Below are 19,040 nucleotides of genomic sequence, written 5' to 3' on the forward strand. Positions count from 1 at the left end.
GCTTTTTAGGCGCCATGTGGCCCTTTCTCGTTTAATTACTCATTCCTCAGGAACAAAAACACACGGGCTGAGCGAAGTTCTTAGGACCATCCCGGTCTCTGAAATGTACCTACCTAAAAACTTGTGGTCACTTGTTGCTCTTTCATCACCATCTCCCCAAAAGTTTTGGCGCAAAAATTTTGACCGTTACTTTGTATTCAGTTATACGTCACGTGACGAAAATTGGAAATTCTGAAACGTCGCATGTTGCCGACGAATTCTTTATAATACAGTGAAACCTCTTTTAAGCGGACCCCAATTAAGCGAACACCCTCTATTAAGCAGACACTAAGCCGGGTCCCGAAATTAAAGTCTAATATACTCCTTTGTAACGAACCCCAATTCAGCGGCCACCTCTATTAAGCGAACGCAGACACGGAAATAAATTGTACTTGGCTAATTTCTATTGTTAAAAACCTCTATTAAGCGGACACCGGACTGAATTGCAATAGTGGTATTGGATTACGACCCTGAAATACGTACTGTAGTCGTTTCATAAAGATAAATCAATACATTTAGCTGTCAAAGGCTCCCCTAAAACTCTCACACAAAGTAAATCACAGCTTCCTTTAGTTAGCTTCTTTAACAACATAGAACTTTATCGCAGTACAGTGAACCGTTGTCGAACCGTTGAATGTTAATCATAAACAAACATTGCGCAATTTTTGCAAACCTCTATTAAGAGGACACCCTCTATTAAGCGGACACTTGGGAAGGTCCCGAAGGTGTCCGCTTAATAGAGGTTCTACCTCACTGTCACGTGACCTGAGATTCCATGAGATATGCGCTGCCCATGTACCGATCAAGTGGCGCTGAAGAGTATGGTTTTTAGCGCTTTTGGTCAGAAAGTGGGTATACACTTAAACTGTATGGATCTGAAATAGGGGTAACGTTTTGTTCTCTCTGAAACCAGGGTCTGAAACCAATCGTCCCTTGAGAACACGTAACACCTGTTCAGGTCTGAAACTTGAATGTTCCCAAAATGTCCAAGAGTACCTCCCGGACCTAAAGGGGCCTCAAGAGATTGTTACGTTCATATTGCTAAATTCTCTTCATGCCCGTTCTCTATGCCTGCTTACCGATCTCGTTCTCGTCTTCGAGTCGACGTCAAGACTCTGGATGACTTATAAAGAGCACAGGGACCAGCTGAGAGTAGTTTTCAGTGTTTCTCGTGCTACTCGGACAACCTATATCAACACCATTCGACGATAATCCGACCAGACTTGTAACACGGTCGCATTCTGAATCGGTCTTCTGTACAGCTACAATCGCACCACGATAAAACTGGAATCAAGGTCAAACATGACGTCGAACATGACAAAACCAATAGAGACTACTGTTATTTAAGCGCGATAGTCATTACGAACAAGAAAGACCATGGCTGGCTAGATGAAAGGTGGTCAGTTAATTTCATTAAAACACACTGATTCAGCGGGAATAGACCTGACATTTTTGTGTGCTCATGGTTGATTAAAGACATGTAACGTAATAAAATAAACCTGTGAGTTCGTGGAGAAACACCTTTGGGGCCATTTGCGTAAAATCTTCTCTTCGGGCGTGGCGACTTCAGTCTGATATTTAGCCCAGTGAACTGATCCCAGACTCCTTTTGGGGAGGAGCGTTGCGCGACGAGACAAAAACGCCGGCGAGGAAGACTAAAGGCGCTTTGAAAAAGTCAGAACTGCCAGACCTGTCATTTTGAAAATAAAATATTTGTCTTTTCTTATAATAATAATTTACTACAATCCAACACTCCCGTGCATACCATTTAGGAATAAACTGACTTGATAGTCAAGATTAATAGTGGAATTTTCTTTACAACTGGACAGGTCTAGCCAGTCAGTTCTAAGAAATGGTAAGAGCAACTGGTGTAACTAGCTTGAGGGCTCTGGCTAAGGGGGAGAAAAAAGGGAAGTTCCTGAGGCGTGACTGCAAGCTCTCTTTTCATTCTTTTGCCCCCCCCCCCCCCCCCCACCCCTTCCCCCCCGAGCACCCAGAGAACACGTTCACATCGTACGAAAACGAGCTTTCCGAACGCCTGAAAATTGTGCTCCTGGAAAGACAGTTGAAACGAAGTTAATGTTCCAATTTTCTCTGAAAGTGAAAAAAGAATGTTTTGGTATCAGCTGTGGAAAATTGCGCCCATTCGTCCACGACTGACGATTTATGACAGTGGCCTATAGTAGTTCCATCCCTTGTCTCATCTTAGCTGCTGTTATTCGTCCACAGTCATTACCTTTAGCGGTTTCCAGGAGCATTGGATAATATTCAATTCACCAGGTTTATACGACTGAATGACGGTTTGTTCGATTCAACCGTATAAAAACAAAGGCGATGCCCGGTATCAGTGTATAAGCCGTAAAATTTGACTACAATCAACAATCAAGGTCACAATTAACTGCTCTGCGTCCTGTGGTTTTAGAGGCTTGGTCGTAGCGTAAAAGCCCTTTACCGTATTTCAGTATTTTCAGTTTTGTTTTTAAAACGTTAGGAACTCTTGAAAAAGCTCTAAAAAGCCTGTGTGGGAGGCTATCAAAGTATCGATTCAATTCTTTATTTCACACTATAAACGATATTTACGTTCTACGTAGGTAGGAAAATAAAATAGCTGTCCAAAGTAGCCAGATCTGCTCGCAGCACTTGACCGCAGGCCTTCGGGAACCAGTACAGTGGAACCTTGATATAACGAACTCTATAGAACGATGTCCTCGTTATAATGAACGATTTTCTTTACCCCAGTAATAGTAAAATATATGGAAAAGAACCTCGATATTTCCAAGTCCCTTGGCCCTACGTTATATCAAGGTTCCACTGTACTATACATATTACGTAAATAGAAAATTTCGCTACTCGTACAATTGTTTGTTATGCAGCGGAAGTACGTCAGCGTTTGCAGGGTAGAAACAAAGCGATGTCTCAAAAACTTTGGTCTCCACGAAGACACACGAGGTACAGTAAACAAAACTGACAGTAAATCTAAACCCACTGCTGTTTCTGAAAATTGAACCCATTCATTCCACTCCGGCAAGTCAACTGTGGGAGATTCGGAATGCAGATCGAAGGTACGTCAGGCTTGTACATCCTGTAGTTTATTTTTTAAGTGTACTTTGAAGGTCGTCTTTAAGTCTTCAAATATATCCCGACGTCACGTTTACGACGTGATTATATTTAGCAGACACGTTACGTCGTAATCATAATACCTACTTGAAATTACGACGTAAACGAGGAGGTTCGCGTTACGACGTAAAATAAATTTTAGCTACACGTTACGTCGTAAGATACGTTGTAAGTTGTCAATAAAATAGGTTTTACGTCGTAACCTTCATAATGGTCTTGAACGTAAACGCTGGGCTCTACTTTGAACTGAGTTGTGCTTTCCGCTTTTCTGAAACAGTACTTCCCTAGTGACTCAACAGAAAAAGTTATTAAAACAAACACTTCAGTTTAAACCAATTAAAGGTATTAAGAAGTTTTTTTTTCCAATAATTTTGAAGACCAAATGGAAACTTAATTGCAACTAGACTAAAACTTACAGTTTTCGTTTTCATATTTCTACATATTCTTCATATTTTCTATATTTCTATTTCCTTAGCAACTTCACAGGCAATGTTTATGACCCTGAAACGGCTCAGCTAACACCGAAAATTATTTTCAATTTATTGATGTAAGAATTTAAAATTTAATCCCTAACATTCTACATACGTGTCAGTTTCCGTGAGGTAACCGTTACAAAAACGGAAACGGAAACACCTTTTTTCAACCTGTGTTTCTAAAAGAACCGCTACAATGATTCACAGAACAGTGATAAATGGATTGGTAGATTTTAATCCATTGTTTCTTATTGGTCGATCTTATTGGTCGTTCTAATTTTGATTGATGGAAGAGTAAAAAGCAGTGAATACTTAATATCTTTTGCTTCAGAGTCTGCTTGTCATTTCGCTACAAGGAAGATACGTGTTCAGTTCAGGTAATTGTGCCAGTTTATCACTGTATGAGGGTTTTGATTAGAACTGGTGACATCAGCGAAGACGAAATTGCATGAGGACTTGAGGGGTTAGTTACTTAAACAAAGTGAGTAGCTTAGATAACAGTAGAAAAAACGAGTGTATTTTAGAAACCTATTTATAAGTGGCTTGTTTTGAGTTGAGGGCTGTAACTGCGTCAAGCCTAGTTGGCGGGACAAGTACCCAATTAATTATTCCTTGCCCACAAACAGATAGCATTTTACTTGACTCCAATGATGATGAAGAAATGGCTGCTTCCGTCAATACGGGACAACTAATCTATTATAGTGAATTACTACTAGCGCACCAGAAAGCATTTACTTAGACTTTCTCAAAGTCTTTCGCTTCTCATTTCCGGTTCTGGTAGTTGGCCTCAGCGCGAACGACTTTTATCCCCTTGCAGCGCGCCAAATTTACAGGAGGAATTTTCCTCCTGTAGGTTTTAACCAATCACGAATGGTTTTACTGATGCGCCGTCAATCAAACCGCCAAATGAAACGTGACTTGAACTGTTTGATCCAAATTCAATTGAACTGTGTATTTTCTGCGGGCTGTATTTCGATTTCGTTTTATCGCCTGTACTTTTAAATACAAAGCTTTAGTGGGCGTTTTATCCTCCTCCATTTGAGTACTTTACCAAGATCGGATTTTCTTGGCAACCATGGAGCTAAAACCATTACCGACTTGTTTTGTTTTGAGCGCGCGCACTACAAAGTTTACATTTTTTTTGTTTTTCTTCATGGCGAATGGAAACCTTGCAACGGGCCCGAAACGTCTGGAGACTGAGCTCACAATTCAAATATCACAAGACGGCACTTTTATTTATTATACATTTTTTGTATTGAACATTCCTGTATTTAATACTTTATCTACTTTCTCTTATCGGAATTTTTTTTCGTTATCTGTTTGTTTTGACATAGTTTGACAGTTCGCGACGACACTCGCACACGACAACACACGCGACAGGGACGTAAATAGTTCGCGCCAAACTTATGGTCGGCCATTTGTTTCAAAATTATGACACGATGTACGTGCGGTTTTTTCCCACGTATACTTGCAATCATTCCTGCTACACGATATACGTGCGTTTTTTGTCACGTATACTTGCGTTTTATTCCCAAGTATATGACCATTTTCTTACAAACGCGCATATATATGCGCACAAAAAAGCCCATATATATGCGTTACAAACAAGCATGTGGCATATGGGGTCACAGAAAGACGTCATATAAGAGGCACCGAATTATACCGTCAGCAAAAACCCCTTCATGTACGATGGAGCTGAAAAGTAACTTCAGTTTTGAATCAAGTATGGCCGCAATGGCCGCGTTTATTTCGAGCAAGATTTGGTTCTTATTCATAGCCCTCACAGTAGTGGTAGTTGTTGGCTCCCCGACAACGGATTTGTTGCAATCCGTGGATTGTCTCTTGAGAGACTGTGTACGCTATTTCACAAATGCTGACCGAAACAACGATCGATGCAGTTAGAAATTAGCGTCCGACAGGCAAAACACGACTTACAAGCTCTTGATAATGTGAAACATGACCTTGAGTGTCTGCTTGAACAGATTGGATTTCTTCTTTTCTCTCTCGCGCGCGAATTATCACCTTTTCGTCTCCACGAACACGTTCTAAGCCTCCTAGTCTCGAAGCCTTTTTATTAGCCTTCCACCTGCCTCTCTTTCCTTAGTGCTTCTCCACTTTAATTGTGAGAAGTTGTCGCTCTTAAGCATAACTACAGGACGTATCTGGAGCCTTTTTTTCTAGCAATTCTCTGTGAAGATCTTCACAGCAGGAATGATTGTTTCTGGGAGGAAAAACTCAAAATAAATTGGCTTGAGCAATCAGAGGAAGATCCTTTAGTCTACAATGAAGGAAACTTTGACGATCAAAATTCACCAAAATGCATCATGGACCGAGTCTCTGTTGATCGGGAGGCTGAACAATTTATTTTAAGAAGGAACGAGGAACGGCGTCTCAAGAATTTGGCTAACGGGCTTCTAGACAACGAATCAGACGACAGCGACGATGAGAGCCAGGAAGAGGAGAATCTTGCAGAAGTGGAAGACGAAGAGCCTAGTAGCAGAACCCGGTTTGAGGCTGGACGCAGTAGATCTGGGAGAAGAGTCACTAGATATCGTCTTTAAATACACGTTTTGCATTGTCAGCCACAATTTCACTATTGCGATAAAATGGAAAAACTTAAAATAACAATACTGAGGCTACAAGTGGAAGAAATGAAATATTACCATGCAAGAGTCACGTAGACACTTTTAGTGCTCGAGTGGAGTCTTTTTTAATTTTTAACACTGGTCTCATTTTCTCGATAAGCCTTTCTCATAGTCCTTCGTGGTTGTAGGTGGCCTTGTGCTCTCTTACCTTGTGCTTCGCGCTCGGTCTTGGCTCGCATTGTGTATATTTTTCTCCTTGCCAGCTCACCTTTCGAAGCTCGACTTGAAGGCAATTCTATTCGTTAATGAACAAGGTCTCAAAAATCAAACAATCGAACTTCGATCCACCTTTCTTCATAATTGAAAAGTCGATGGTATAAGTGTCGTGCCTTGTATAGATTCTTTTGCCATATATTTAGATTCAGTCCTTTTATTCATTTCTTACGTGACGTTAACTTGAGCCGTCGAAACGTGGAGATCTAGTTTTTTATTTAATTGTCGTCTATATCTCGTCTATTTTTATCGCAATGTTTTATAGAGTGATTTCTATTGCTCATAGCATCATACGAGTTTTACATTTCTCAACCAAGAAAGTTTTGAAAAAGTCAACTAATCAGGTAATGTGTAATGGACCGAGCATTTTTCAGAAGCAAGCAGCAGAATTCAAATAATTCCTTAATACATCATGCAAGACAAGATGAGAACGTGATTCAGAATGAACAAATAAACATCTACTTGAGGTAAATACGCCTAGTTGTTATTAATGAATGATAGTCGACGTCGGGGAAACATAACTTGAACACTTGATCTCTCTATGGGATCATAAAATTTACGTGGGATCAGGGATCAAATTTTGCTACATTTTGGGATCAGGGTCCTGAATCTGAATAACTAAAAGTGATTTACTTTTGTTCGTGCCCGGTGAAGGTTTCCTGCAATGTTTTATCACGCTGGGCCCAGCTCGTTAGCATGGTTAGTAGTTTTTACAGGATGTTAAATTTGCCATTAGTGATTTTCAGATCCAAATTTCGATGAATAGATTGCAGCTTAAACTGAAGCTACATAGATTATGGAGAACTGCACAGTGACAAGATTAGCAATGATTTTTAAACTACACCTTCTTTTTCTAAAGATAATGTGACTTTTTAGACTAGAGCGCGTCGTTCCTCCCTTGATATAGCCTGGTCCAAGCGTTCAGATAGTGGAGAGCGGTGCGAAGTAAAGAAAGCTTTTATTTTTTTCGCGCTCCTTTTTACTTCGCACCGCTCCCCGCTATCTGAACGCCCGGAACAGGCTACCCTTGATAATATTGAATTAGCTAATTAAACAGTCTCGCGACCGCCGCTTTGATTGACAGATTAGAGACAAGGTCAAGGTCCATCTAGCATGGTAACTCAAGGCACTCTGCGCCAGAGGTTTTTTCTCGCGGCTTCGCCGCTCGTGTTTTCGGCCTTCGGCCGGACACGTGTCGGCCTGCGGCCGACGAAACGAAGCTCCCTGTCGCACGCGAGAAAAAACCTCTGGTACCCAGGGTACTATTAAGCGGACACCGGACTGAATTGACAGTAGTGGTGTTGGATTACGTCCTTGAAATACGTACTGTAGTCGATTAATGAAGATAAATCAATACATTTAGCTGTCAAGGGTTCCCCTAAAACTCTTGCACAAAGTAAAGCACAGCTTCCTTTAGTTAGCTTCTTTAACAACATGGAACTTTATCGCAGTACAGAGTAACCGTTGAATGTTAATCATAAACAAACATTGCGCAATTTTTGCAAACCTCTATTAAGAGGACACCCTCTATTAAGCGGACACTTGGGAAGGTCCCGAAGGTGTCCGCTTAATAGAGGTTTCACTGCATATTTACGGAAAAATCTTGTCAGATCGCAAGCATGCGCATTCATCCGACGCGCACAAAATCTTGACAGTACCCGCACATAGCCATGTTACAGAACGTGAACAGGTTTGCCTGTTGGATCTTCTACTCAAATACGTTTCCATTTCCTTAGCGATCAAGAATCTCATAGGACCAATTTTTCCTATGTCTTGAAACGAATGGATGCTAATATTTTAGTGCCAAACCTTTCTCTTCTCTTTATTTCACCATGACATTATTATTGAAAACGAGACAAACATAATACGCTTCTGTACTCCGAGATCAATTAAAACTTTAAAAGTGGAACATTCCGTCCAGCTCAACCAAACTTCATCGGCCAAAAATGTGTAAGCATGTCTCCTCTCCGTCTTGTTCCTCTCATTAGGTAATTCTAGAGGGAGCTACAATGCGGGTTGAAATAGTGTCAGAGATGCTAACCTTATTAGAAGCCATTGTCTCTACAATGTCTATTCAAAGAGGGTTTTCTAATGGCTTTCTAGCTTAACCGAATCTCAGCCGGTTGCCTTATGCTCCGTTCAAACGCCGTTTGAACGTTTTGCTTTTTATGCCCAAAAATTTTGTGGCGGAATGCCAAACACCACGCGAATGAAACAATGGGAAAGGAATGTTGTTCTTGGTTGAGCAGATGTCGGACGGCAAATTCCTAGCCTGCATAACAGGCGCTTTATGAGCTACGCGAGGCGAACGCGGCATTTTCCTTCCCTTGTCTAGCGCTTTGCGCTCGTTTCGCGCTTCGCTCAAAATGCCGCGTTCACCTTGGCTCATGAAGCGCTTGTTATGCAGGCTACAAATTCCCTGATGATTAACTGTAACGAAGAGCCAGACTATACTATTTGACGCTATTAGCTTCATTTATCTTTGCTTTCCTGTGGGAATAATCGTACCATTTGTAATAAGACTACTTCTTGATTTATGACACTAAACAAAATTGCACACCCAAAAGAGTGTTTTTCATATGACGTCCCGGCGGCCAAACAAACTCCGGTGGGAGTTCTGTGTAAACGCTTGTTCCATTAAATTTGCATAGATACTGGCCACGTGAGTGAAGACACCCTACTTTGATGAACCCTAATGCAAACAATATAACTTTAACCCCTGTATTTCTTTTATTGTATTATTTATCGTGTAAAGATAGAATGGCATATTTCAACAGAAAATGGTGTACTAAGGTTCTAACTTCTGGAAACCGAAACTTTATCTTATTTAGCCAACGTGTTGTCGTCGTTATATTCAATCGTTGACGACCCACGTGAAATTTGGACTTCATTGCTCCTCCCCTTTTCCCAATGGGAAAAGCCGGAAGGGTTACTATTTTAGCGTTCCACGCGGTATTACTTAAGGTAAATGACAAAAGGAAAGCATTGCTTGTTTTGAAGACAAATCGATTCGACGATTAGACCCGGGCGATTAGACCAGACAAGGTTACTGACCAGAAACAGGAGGCAAAAAATACAGGTAAGGAATAATTAAGCACTAAACCGGATTTCTGTCCTTTTCGCTGAAAATTGCTTCAAATTGGCTAGAGAAAGTGATCACGCTCGGATGACGCCAACGGAAACAAAAGTTGCTAGATTGAGACAGGCAAAGCTCTAATCGTGCATGGTTTCCTAAAGGACTCGCTTTTGATGTTTTTATTTAGAGACTCCTCAAGTATATTTTTGGTCTGTTTTGGCTTATAAGCCAGAAGCAATGATTTTTGACTTTAAATAGTCGGTCTTTAAAATAGTTCGTTGGGTATGTCAGTGAGGTTTCCACCTGTTCGCTACCACCGTCTGATTAGAGCCAGAGAAAAGCAAACTGTGTATCTCAGCGATCATTGGATCTGCTGGGAAGTTTTCATTGTCGTGAACGGTGAAGTTTTCCGGTGATTTTTTTCCGAAAAATTCCCCTTGGAATGAACCGAAAAGTCGTTTTTAGGTATTGCTACATTTCGTCCGTTTTAGTCAGAAATTCATTTAATTCGCCTTCGGATAACCGTGAACGCCATTTTTTTAAGGTCATCATTACCCAAGCAGCCTCGTTTCCAGACAAATATACCATCGAATCAATGGTATATTGCGCCATCTCCCAAATTTTGTCAACGCTGGTTGGTTATGAAGAATAAGCCCTTTGCAGAACTTGGTCATTGTGCGGCTTGCATATCACTTAGCAACGGTTGGCTGGATGGCAAGCTCCCGGGACAGCTACAAGCGCTCACCTTCGATCAGAAAGCTTTGAGTGCGATCGACCGAACTGATCATTACTGATTGCTTGTTTAGTTATTCTGTTGTAAATTAACCGAAACGACCAGACTAGAAGACTTAAAAGACGATTAAATTAACCTACTAGAAAGGCTTCTCCCGATCGCAGTCAAAGCTTTGTGATCTGAATGAACACTTGGGTTGCTCGCCATGCAGAGAGCCGTTGCTAAGTGGTATCCAAGCATGCGACCAAGTTCTGCAAAGCGCTAATTAGCCGAGGGCTATACATTTGATACAATATAATACAATTAGGCTGCTTTACAGCCGATCGCAAGAGTCGCCTCTGTTTACTGTAGAATCGACTATGAACGTCGCTGTTTCTACAGTATAAAAACAAATGCGATGCGCGGTATCAACCGTAAAATTCAACTACAATCATCAATCAAGGTCACAAATAACTCCTGTGTGCCCTGTGTTCATAGGGGGGGAATGTAAAACAAATTATCAAACTTCCTGGGTCTTTTCGCCAGAAGAAGCAAAAAAGAATAACTACAGAACAGTGAAGGTTACAGATACTGAGATATATAATCTAAATAGTAGTTTTAACACGAAGCGGTTTGTCGGTCCAATTTTGCACAGCCAAGGAACGGTCAATTTACCTTTCGGGTAGAATCCCTTATAGGCGGAAAGATTGACATACAAACAAAAACTGTGAACTGGACGTAGCCAAACAGTTTTGTTAATGACAACCAGCCTTTATAAAACATTAAATCTCATGGGCTATTAGCTTCTCAAAGGGGTGTGGTGGAGAGATGGCGAGGGAGTGGAGGGACGGTTCAGTGATGCAGATGTATGGGAAAGAAATTTTTTCCACGACTTTTACTGTGATCGAACTTGATTTACAATTTTCTATTTTTGTTTTAAAATCAGTGAAGTATAAATTTTTGGTTTTAAGTAATTGAAAGTATATACAGGGACGCTTCGCTTTTAGCCTTGGCTAAGTCTTTATTATATACTCATATAATTAACGAAAGCTAAATTGTTATATTTTACTTCTCCTACGCAGCAGCATCGCGGTTTCCTTTAAAACTAACCCCCTCTAAATATTTTTCTAGTCAAAGAGGCTCAAAGAGACGTTTTTAAGAGCGGCTCCGCTTAATTATCAACTAGACGAGGAAATAGTAAAAAAATGACCTGGTCTCAATCTCGCCCAAAAAAATGTGCCCTAGTTACAAAATCGTTGGTTTAGGTACGATCGAGTTAATAATATTTTTTTAACGAATTTTTTTCTTCCCGAGGCCTAAAATGGGCAAAAATCATGCGTAATTAGAGTCATATTCAGTGGAATATTTCCATGGCAGTCCCTCACCCACTCCTGAGATCACTTGAATCAAGCCGAGTGCGGGAGTTACTTGCCTGCGTCGTAGACGCTCTAAACGTTCTTCAGACGGACTATACAAATGGTTTAGACGAGTGCGGGGGCCCGGGCAAGTGATCGGTAGAAATGCTTCATAAAACACAGAATTTTGCACCTTTTGATCTCAAATGTTGATATAAGTATAGGTTATCACATGATTTCGAGTGCAATTTGGAATAAATAAGCACGAGTAAATTTTTCAAAGACCAACAAAAGTGCACGAGCCCGTAAAATGAAATCCGAAAACGGATTTCAACGCTGACATATCTGTTTTTACCGTTCGGTTAGGAAATCCGAAAAGGATTTGAAAAACTGTCCTTAACAACAGCGGTCTCATGACGCGCACGCATTATTAGCAAAGCTGTTCACGATTTCAAAATAGTTTTGCAAATCCTTTTTCGGATTTCTCAATCAAAGGGTAAAAAGGAAATCCATGAAATCCGGATTTGTGAAACCCACCATGAGGACGGATTTCTCGGAAGTGAAATCTGTTTTCGGATTTCGCGTTCGATTGCAAAATCCGAAATCCGGATTTCAAAATCTAAATCCGGATTTCCCAATCAAACGCAACCTTCTTTATTATTCAAAAGTTGAATCCGTTGGTAGATGTAAATTTCAGATTCAACTCTGCATTCTTGCGCCGTGAGCCGTAATGAGCCGTGAATCACTCGTGAGGCGGTTTAAAATTATTTCTACCACCTCAGTTTCCCTGAATTTGACGTAAATGTCTTCGAAGCAATTTTATCCATTCAAAGATTTTCATACCTCGGCATTTGATTAATCTGAACTTCAAATAATATAATATAAGCCCCTCAAAAAGGGCCTTTGAAAAATATAAGCCCTGGGGCTTATTTTCGGAATTTTAGGGTATTTGATCACGTACGTTTCTGCAACACGCTCGCGTGCCGTTTGTTATGCAGAAGCACGATTACGTAAGGACGTAAAACAGCACTTTTGATCGAAGTCCGGGAAGTTCTGGAATACGCGATAGCTTTTCGTCGGACCTGTTACTGAATATTGCATTGAAAAACAAGTAAGTCATAGAAATTTTAAAGGCAAAGAGTCTCCTTTTGCCTTGAAGAAGCAAAGACTTATGGCAAACCTGTTAGATGGTGCTTTTTCCTCAGAAGTGTACACTGTTTTTAGTCAAAGTTGTTAGAAACCGAAGCGAAAGTTTTTTTCTGTCGACGTATCTAGATACCCGGCCGTCAGAAATTTTGATCAATTTTCTCGAAATGGCTCGTTTAATTCCCCTAAGAACATAAGAGATTACTTTAGAAATCTCAAGCGATTGGAAATATTGCCTTGGGTTGAAAGTAGAAGCGACCCGGTTGAGCTTGGACATAGTGCGAAATCGGGTATCTAGAAAACGAAGACCTTTATAAGGGAAAAGGGAGACACTTGAAGACAAGTTTGGTTGGAGGTGAACCGGGTAAGCTTGCAGGCCCTCTCCCTGTTCGTTCATATCGCTACTTTTTTTAAGACAAGAGACTTTATTTTGGTACCCTTATTTCTACCTGGATTTTTGAAAACCGGGTCAGCAAAATATCAACTCATTCTACTACTTGGCAATTTAAAACAACCAGACTCATTCAAAGGCCGATTAAAAGCCTTTATATGACGCCGGGCAGTAAGTTAGTGGTCCCTAGAAGCATTCCAACGAGTCCAAATTTAAATTGACTCAAATTTTAGAACATTTATTCAGTAAGCTGACTTCGTGAAGTTTCAAACCGGTGTCATTTCAGTCTAGAATTTTTAAGTTGAGTGAACTGCAGCGAACGAGTGCCTGGTGAAGGCTTACATAACAACTTAAATAGTTAGCAAAACACTACTTTTTTCACGGTTCGATAAACAACAGAATTCCGCATGGTCAGACAACAAACTGAATGAAACGTCGTACACAAATTATCACTTTCTTATTCGCAAAATCGTCTTATGGTTCAATGCCATTAGAACCCGCTGAAACTAGACCTAGATCCAATTTTCCTGAGTCGAGAGTCGCTTTTCCAAGGTACAGTCAGTTAAGCTAAACACCGACGAAACAATATTAATGGCTGGCACACAATATTTTGGCCAAACCGCAGTTCAACCACGCGATCACATACCTGTCAACACCATGCGGAAATCACACGATCACACACTTTTGCGGCACTGATAAGACTATCCACAACCACGCATAATCTTCTCACGTTTAACATAAGCGAAATATCATCGAATAACTCGGAAAACTCAGCCTATTGCCAGATAAACACCTCTGGACTTTTCTCTTACACTCGTCTTATTCAAGTTCCCGGATGTAAAGTCGCACGGTCGGCGGATCACCTTAGCCTTGTTTTCACACCAGAGTTCACGGGCAATTTTGCTCTCACCTAATTCATTTGACTCCTAAGAGCCTGTTCCCGAGGCCGAAGACTTGGTGGTCACCTTAGAAAAGCGAACCATATCGTACCTTTCTGTCTCAGCCCGGATCAGGGTGATTGATCCGTTTAGCCAAATGAAACGAGAATATAATACGATATTGGACAATGCAGACTCTGCGAATCGTAATAACTTTGTCCCATCTCAGAGCTTTACATGATGCTCTCCGGGAAACTTTTCTCAAGGTGACCAATATATATAAAACTAAGCTGCTAAACGGCACCGAAACCAGCTTTTCGCGCGCGCTGATTTCAAATAACTGTCACTTGTGCTAAAGAAAGAATTGTGGGTAGGGAAAAAATTGGGAGGGGGGTGGGTGGGGGTATGATAGTAATTCTGTCTACATCCACTTCTACACAAATCCCTAGCCACAAAACAAGCAAAAAAACAAACGAAATAAGCAAACAACACAGTAAACATATGTCAAGCTATTAGACAGGGGAAGTTGGGAAAAATTACAAAATGTTTGTTAACCCGGTTTCAAGTACCTTTTTAAACCAACATCATGAAATTAATTTCTTTTGGGAAAAAAATCTTAATAAATGTCCTGTAGAGGACTCACGCCAACCTTCACGTTCTTAAATTGTATCCCCTTGCAAAGTCCCCGGTCAAGACCCTGAAAAACCATACCCTGTGCGTTCAGTGGGACATATCCAGGGACATATCTTTTGAGGAAAATAACGGGTGCTCCCGCAAGGGGTGCCGTTACTTTGATTAGAAGTAATTGGGTCGTAACATGATACCCTGGATAATAATAACCGAAGGGAAATCGTCTGGATAATTTAAAAGCACGTTCAAAAAGGAAAAAGGTCATTTATCTATCAGGGCACTTAAGGCTGAATTTTCTGCCGATCAATATGAAATTTAAAAAAATTAACTTAACCGTTATTGTACACCAAAATTATCTTATCTTTTTCAAATGCAGACTTTCCGCTCTGGCTTAGCGTGCAAAATATCTAGGCTACAAACAAATTCATACATTTCATTACGCTAATGTTGCACTAAAAGGCAATTCCACTTGTCAACTGAAGCGTTTGCTAAATGCTATAGACTATAGAATCAGAAAATTGCTAAATTCAAAGTTTAGTTTGTCGGATTGTCGGATATGAAAATCGACGTTTCTCACGCCGAGACGATCTTGCGGAGTACTTAGGAACACCCAACGAGAATATAATTCAAAACCACTTAAACATAGCATTGTTAAACGTATTTTAGTATTTAAACGGTAGATATATGCGTATTTTTATCCCCTAAAAATTTTTCATCTGTTCGGATTTCCTAGCTGAAAGTCTAGTGATCTGAAAATTATAGGGATCAAAACTTACTTTTTCGAAAATTTCAGCCAGAAAAAAGGCTCCCGAAAAGTCTAGGTGACCTTTTTAGGGTAAAAATCCGTTGAGTACTTAGCTCGTGTTGTACAGTTTACTATCACATCACTATCACTGATCGAATTGAACCTTCTTCAATTTACTAAGGGATTTGTCTGAAATTAGCAGGGGGGAGGGGGATGGGAATTTTAAATTTGGGTTCGAAAATGAGGTGACCCATCCATGCAATGGGAGTGAAATTTGCTCACCCTCCCCTTGAGCTTGGCCTAAAATATCATGACCCTCCCCCTCTTGTATAAATGATAAAATCTAGTTCTTGCAATACACTAGGGTGACGGTCAGTGTTATGAAAACTCAAAATATGGGACAGGAAGCAGGGCTGTGCTCTAGCAGAACCCTGTGGCCCCTGGCGCTTAACTTTTGCCCTCGGGCGACTAGAAAATCTCAGATTTTTCATACAAATCATATGCTGGGCACCCTAGATTTTACAGTTTCAGAGCACAGCCTTGGGAAGACAACTGAAGCAGCAAATTGATGGTATATTGAGAAACAAATAAACTCTATGATGAATAAAGAAAATCCTGCCTAAGTATGAACTGTTTTTGACAGTGGTCATAGATTAGTGCCTAGCGATAATATCAGAATTACCAACAACATTGAGAAAGGCACACAAATAACTTCAAAGCTGAGTTCTCTTGTTGATGAAGTTAAAATTATGGACAACAAACTGTTCAGTTCTTTGGGGAAATTAAAACATCGAGAGGAAGCTTACCCATAAGTTATTTGAGCAACAGATTGGCAAAATCACCATTCTCCAAACAAAAGTACGTGATATTAAAAACAACCTTACACGAATTGAAAGAAAAATGTTCCAGGCTCTTTAAGGCGCAGTATTCCAACCCTACGGCCTCGACGGGTAACACCCTCCTCGTTCTCCATAATTCTTCATAACATACTCAGCCTCATTCATTAATTGTTAAATAACGTCTTTTTCCATTTGATACGTAGTTATTATTCGAATTTTTTAGCATTCCAGCCAATGAGTAACTAATGAAGAGCCGGAATAATTGCTGTAATACCTCACAAAGAAAATGGGTGTAAATAGCTTATTCGCGCCTAAAACTAAGGCTATTAAGAAGCTATTTGTAAAACGTTTTGTTTGCTTTTTCTTTAGGTAGCCGAGTTCAATCACGATTGTTGTGAAGATGTTGAGAATAACTACGCTGCAAACTTTCCTAAAGCCATGGATCCTGTCGCCCCTTCACAGACGACTGGAATCCCAATACCTAAAACCAGAGAGAGTTTCAACTTTCCCAGAGCTGGGAAAAAAGTTCAACATCCTGTTTTTCTCAAACAAACATAACAGCCTCAGTCAAAGAATGGCACTGGAATTAACAAAGAGACAACATAACATTCAAGTGAATGAAATCAACGAACCATCAGAGATGATCCATCTTGCGGAGCATGTCCAACCTGATCTAATTCTTTGTCCGTTCCTCACCAAACGAATCCCAGAGCAAGTGTATTCTAACACAAGAATTCCTTGCTGGATTGTTCATCCTGGAATCGAGGGTGACCGTGGTGCAAGCTCGATCGACTGGGCACTATATGACAGGGAAGACGAATGGGGAGTGACTGTATTACAAGCTGCCGAGGAAATGGACGCAGGAGACATTTGGAGCACTAAAAACTTTCAAATCAGGCGACGAAATATCAACACACTGACCAAGTCGAGCTTGTATGTCAACGAAGTCACTCAAGCAGCGGTTGAAGCTGTACTTGAGGCAATTGAGAATCTATCAGAGGGAACATCACCACGACCTCTTGATAACAGTAATCCACACGTGCGAGGCACCCTTCGCTCAAACATGACCAAAGTTGACCGCTCTATCAACTGGGACATGCCAGCAGATGAGATAGCTTGTCAGATACGTATGTCTGATTCATCACCAGGAGCTCACGCCTGTTTTCGCACCAGCCGAGGCGCAGAGGACAACGAATGGACCAAGGCGTTTCGTGTCTTTGGAGCGCACTTGGAGAAAGGAAAACTCCGATTTCTGCCTGGAAAACCTGGAGAGATACTGGGTCAACGTCATGGATCTCTTCTTGTGAAGTGTGGTAGGGGAGCTGTTTGGGTGTCACATCTCAAGAGAGACAAACTAAAACTTCCTGCAAACATGTGGCTACGAACAGGCGCACCAACTATTAAAGATGTGTCAAATCTACCCATTCGGTATGGCTCGCATCCTAACACTTTCCAGGATGTTTGGACAAGCATGACCCCAGACGGCGTCTGCTTCGTGCACTTCGACTTTTATAACGGGGCTATGAGCACCAATCAGTGTAAACGCTTGATTTCTGTTCTTCGACAGGTGGAAGAGAATGATTTCTGCAAGGTAATGGTGCTCATGGGTGGCAATGATGTATTCAGTAATGGCATCCACTTGAATGTTATCGAGGCAGCCGAAGACCCAGCCCAAGAATCGTGGAACAACATCAATGCCATTAACGATGTGGTGCGCTGCATCTTCACCAGTAAAAAGATCACGATCTCTGCGCTTCGTGGAAATGCAGGCGCCGGCGGAGTGATGATGGCCTTAGCGAGCGACTTTGCATTTGCTCGGGAGGCAGCTGTGTTGAACCCACATTACAAGAAGATGAAGCTTTACGGTTCAGAGTATCACACTTACTTCCTTCCAAAGCGCGTGGGACAAGATAAAGCGAACGAGCTCCTGTCCAATGCCGAACCCATCCTGGCCTGTGAAGCTGCAGAAATTGGCCTCTTAGATGGCTGCTTGGGGGATAATGCAGAGGAGTTTGAAAGCTGGGTGAAGCATCAAGCATCGTTTCTTGCGCGGTCGCCTTTGCAGATGCACTTTGTTCGAAAAAAGAACAGAAAAGTTAGCAAAGAAGTGATGGAGACTGTTGAAACTTGCCGAGCAAATGAACTTTCAATGATGGCTCGAAACTTTCAAGATCCAGAGTATCACCAAGCGAGGAAGAACTTTGTTTATCATTAAAGTATCATTTATTTAGTTCAATGATCATACCTCGGCATTCAATCAATCTGAACTTAAAAAGTTGAATTGACTCATGATATGATAAGGTGAGGAGTTCAGCGTTAGTTACAGAAACTCTAATGTCACCCCCACAGTTTATAGAAACCGAGCTAGACCGATTTGGTTAAGGCACTTTGTCATTTCAAATAGTTTCAGTTGTCAGTATGAAAAAACCTCTTTAGGATAAGGACATTACTCAGTTGCAGTCTATTCTCGCCTTAAAAAAATTTCCAGGTGTGGCCATTTGAAATTTGTCTCATTTAAAATGTTATGCAGTGTTTGAATGAATAACGGTGGAAAGGGAATTTTCATACAGTATATTCACCCTTAAAATATGAACAGTGGCCGATGACATGTATTGTAGCATTAGCAATCTAACTTTCCAGTGGTTGACCTACCTTTATTATGTTACTTTTGAAATTTAAGCGCTTGTTAGACCATGTTAGTTAGTATTTTAATAACTTAGACTCCACCATTGTAACTTTTGATATGTATTTTTATTAAATGAATAAAGACATTAATATTAA

At 40.8% G+C, this 19,040-nt stretch overlaps 1 protein-coding gene across 2 annotated transcripts; it reads left to right on the forward strand.

Moving 5' to 3' along the window:
• The first annotated feature begins 3,964 nt into the window (after positions 1-3,964).
• On the forward strand, positions 3,965-19,040 carry LOC140937774 (hydrogenase maturation factor HoxX-like). 2 transcript variants are annotated; one of them, XM_073387344.1, is made up of 2 exons: positions 3,965-4,110; positions 16,629-19,040. In XM_073387344.1, the coding sequence occupies exon 2, from the start codon at positions 16,660-16,662 to the stop codon at positions 18,472-18,474; it is 1,815 nt and encodes a 604-aa protein (XP_073243445.1). In that variant the 5' UTR covers positions 3,965-4,110; positions 16,629-16,659; the 3' UTR covers positions 18,475-19,040. The 2 variants fall into 2 exon arrangements, with proteins under 2 accessions (XP_073243445.1, XP_073243446.1); XM_073387345.1 differs by lacking the exon at positions 3,965-4,110 and adding an exon at positions 12,607-12,741.

The sequence above is a fragment of the Porites lutea genome, chromosome 5 (genome assembly GCF_958299795.1).
Source record: "Porites lutea chromosome 5, jaPorLute2.1, whole genome shotgun sequence".
NCBI lineage: Eukaryota > Metazoa > Cnidaria > Anthozoa > Scleractinia > Poritidae > Porites > Porites lutea.

What these genes read in the sequence shown, in the direction of transcription:
- LOC140937774 (XM_073387344.1), top strand. Translation starts at nt 16,660, where the DNA reads ATGTTGAGAATAACTACGCTGCAAACTTTCCTAAAGCCATGGATCCTG.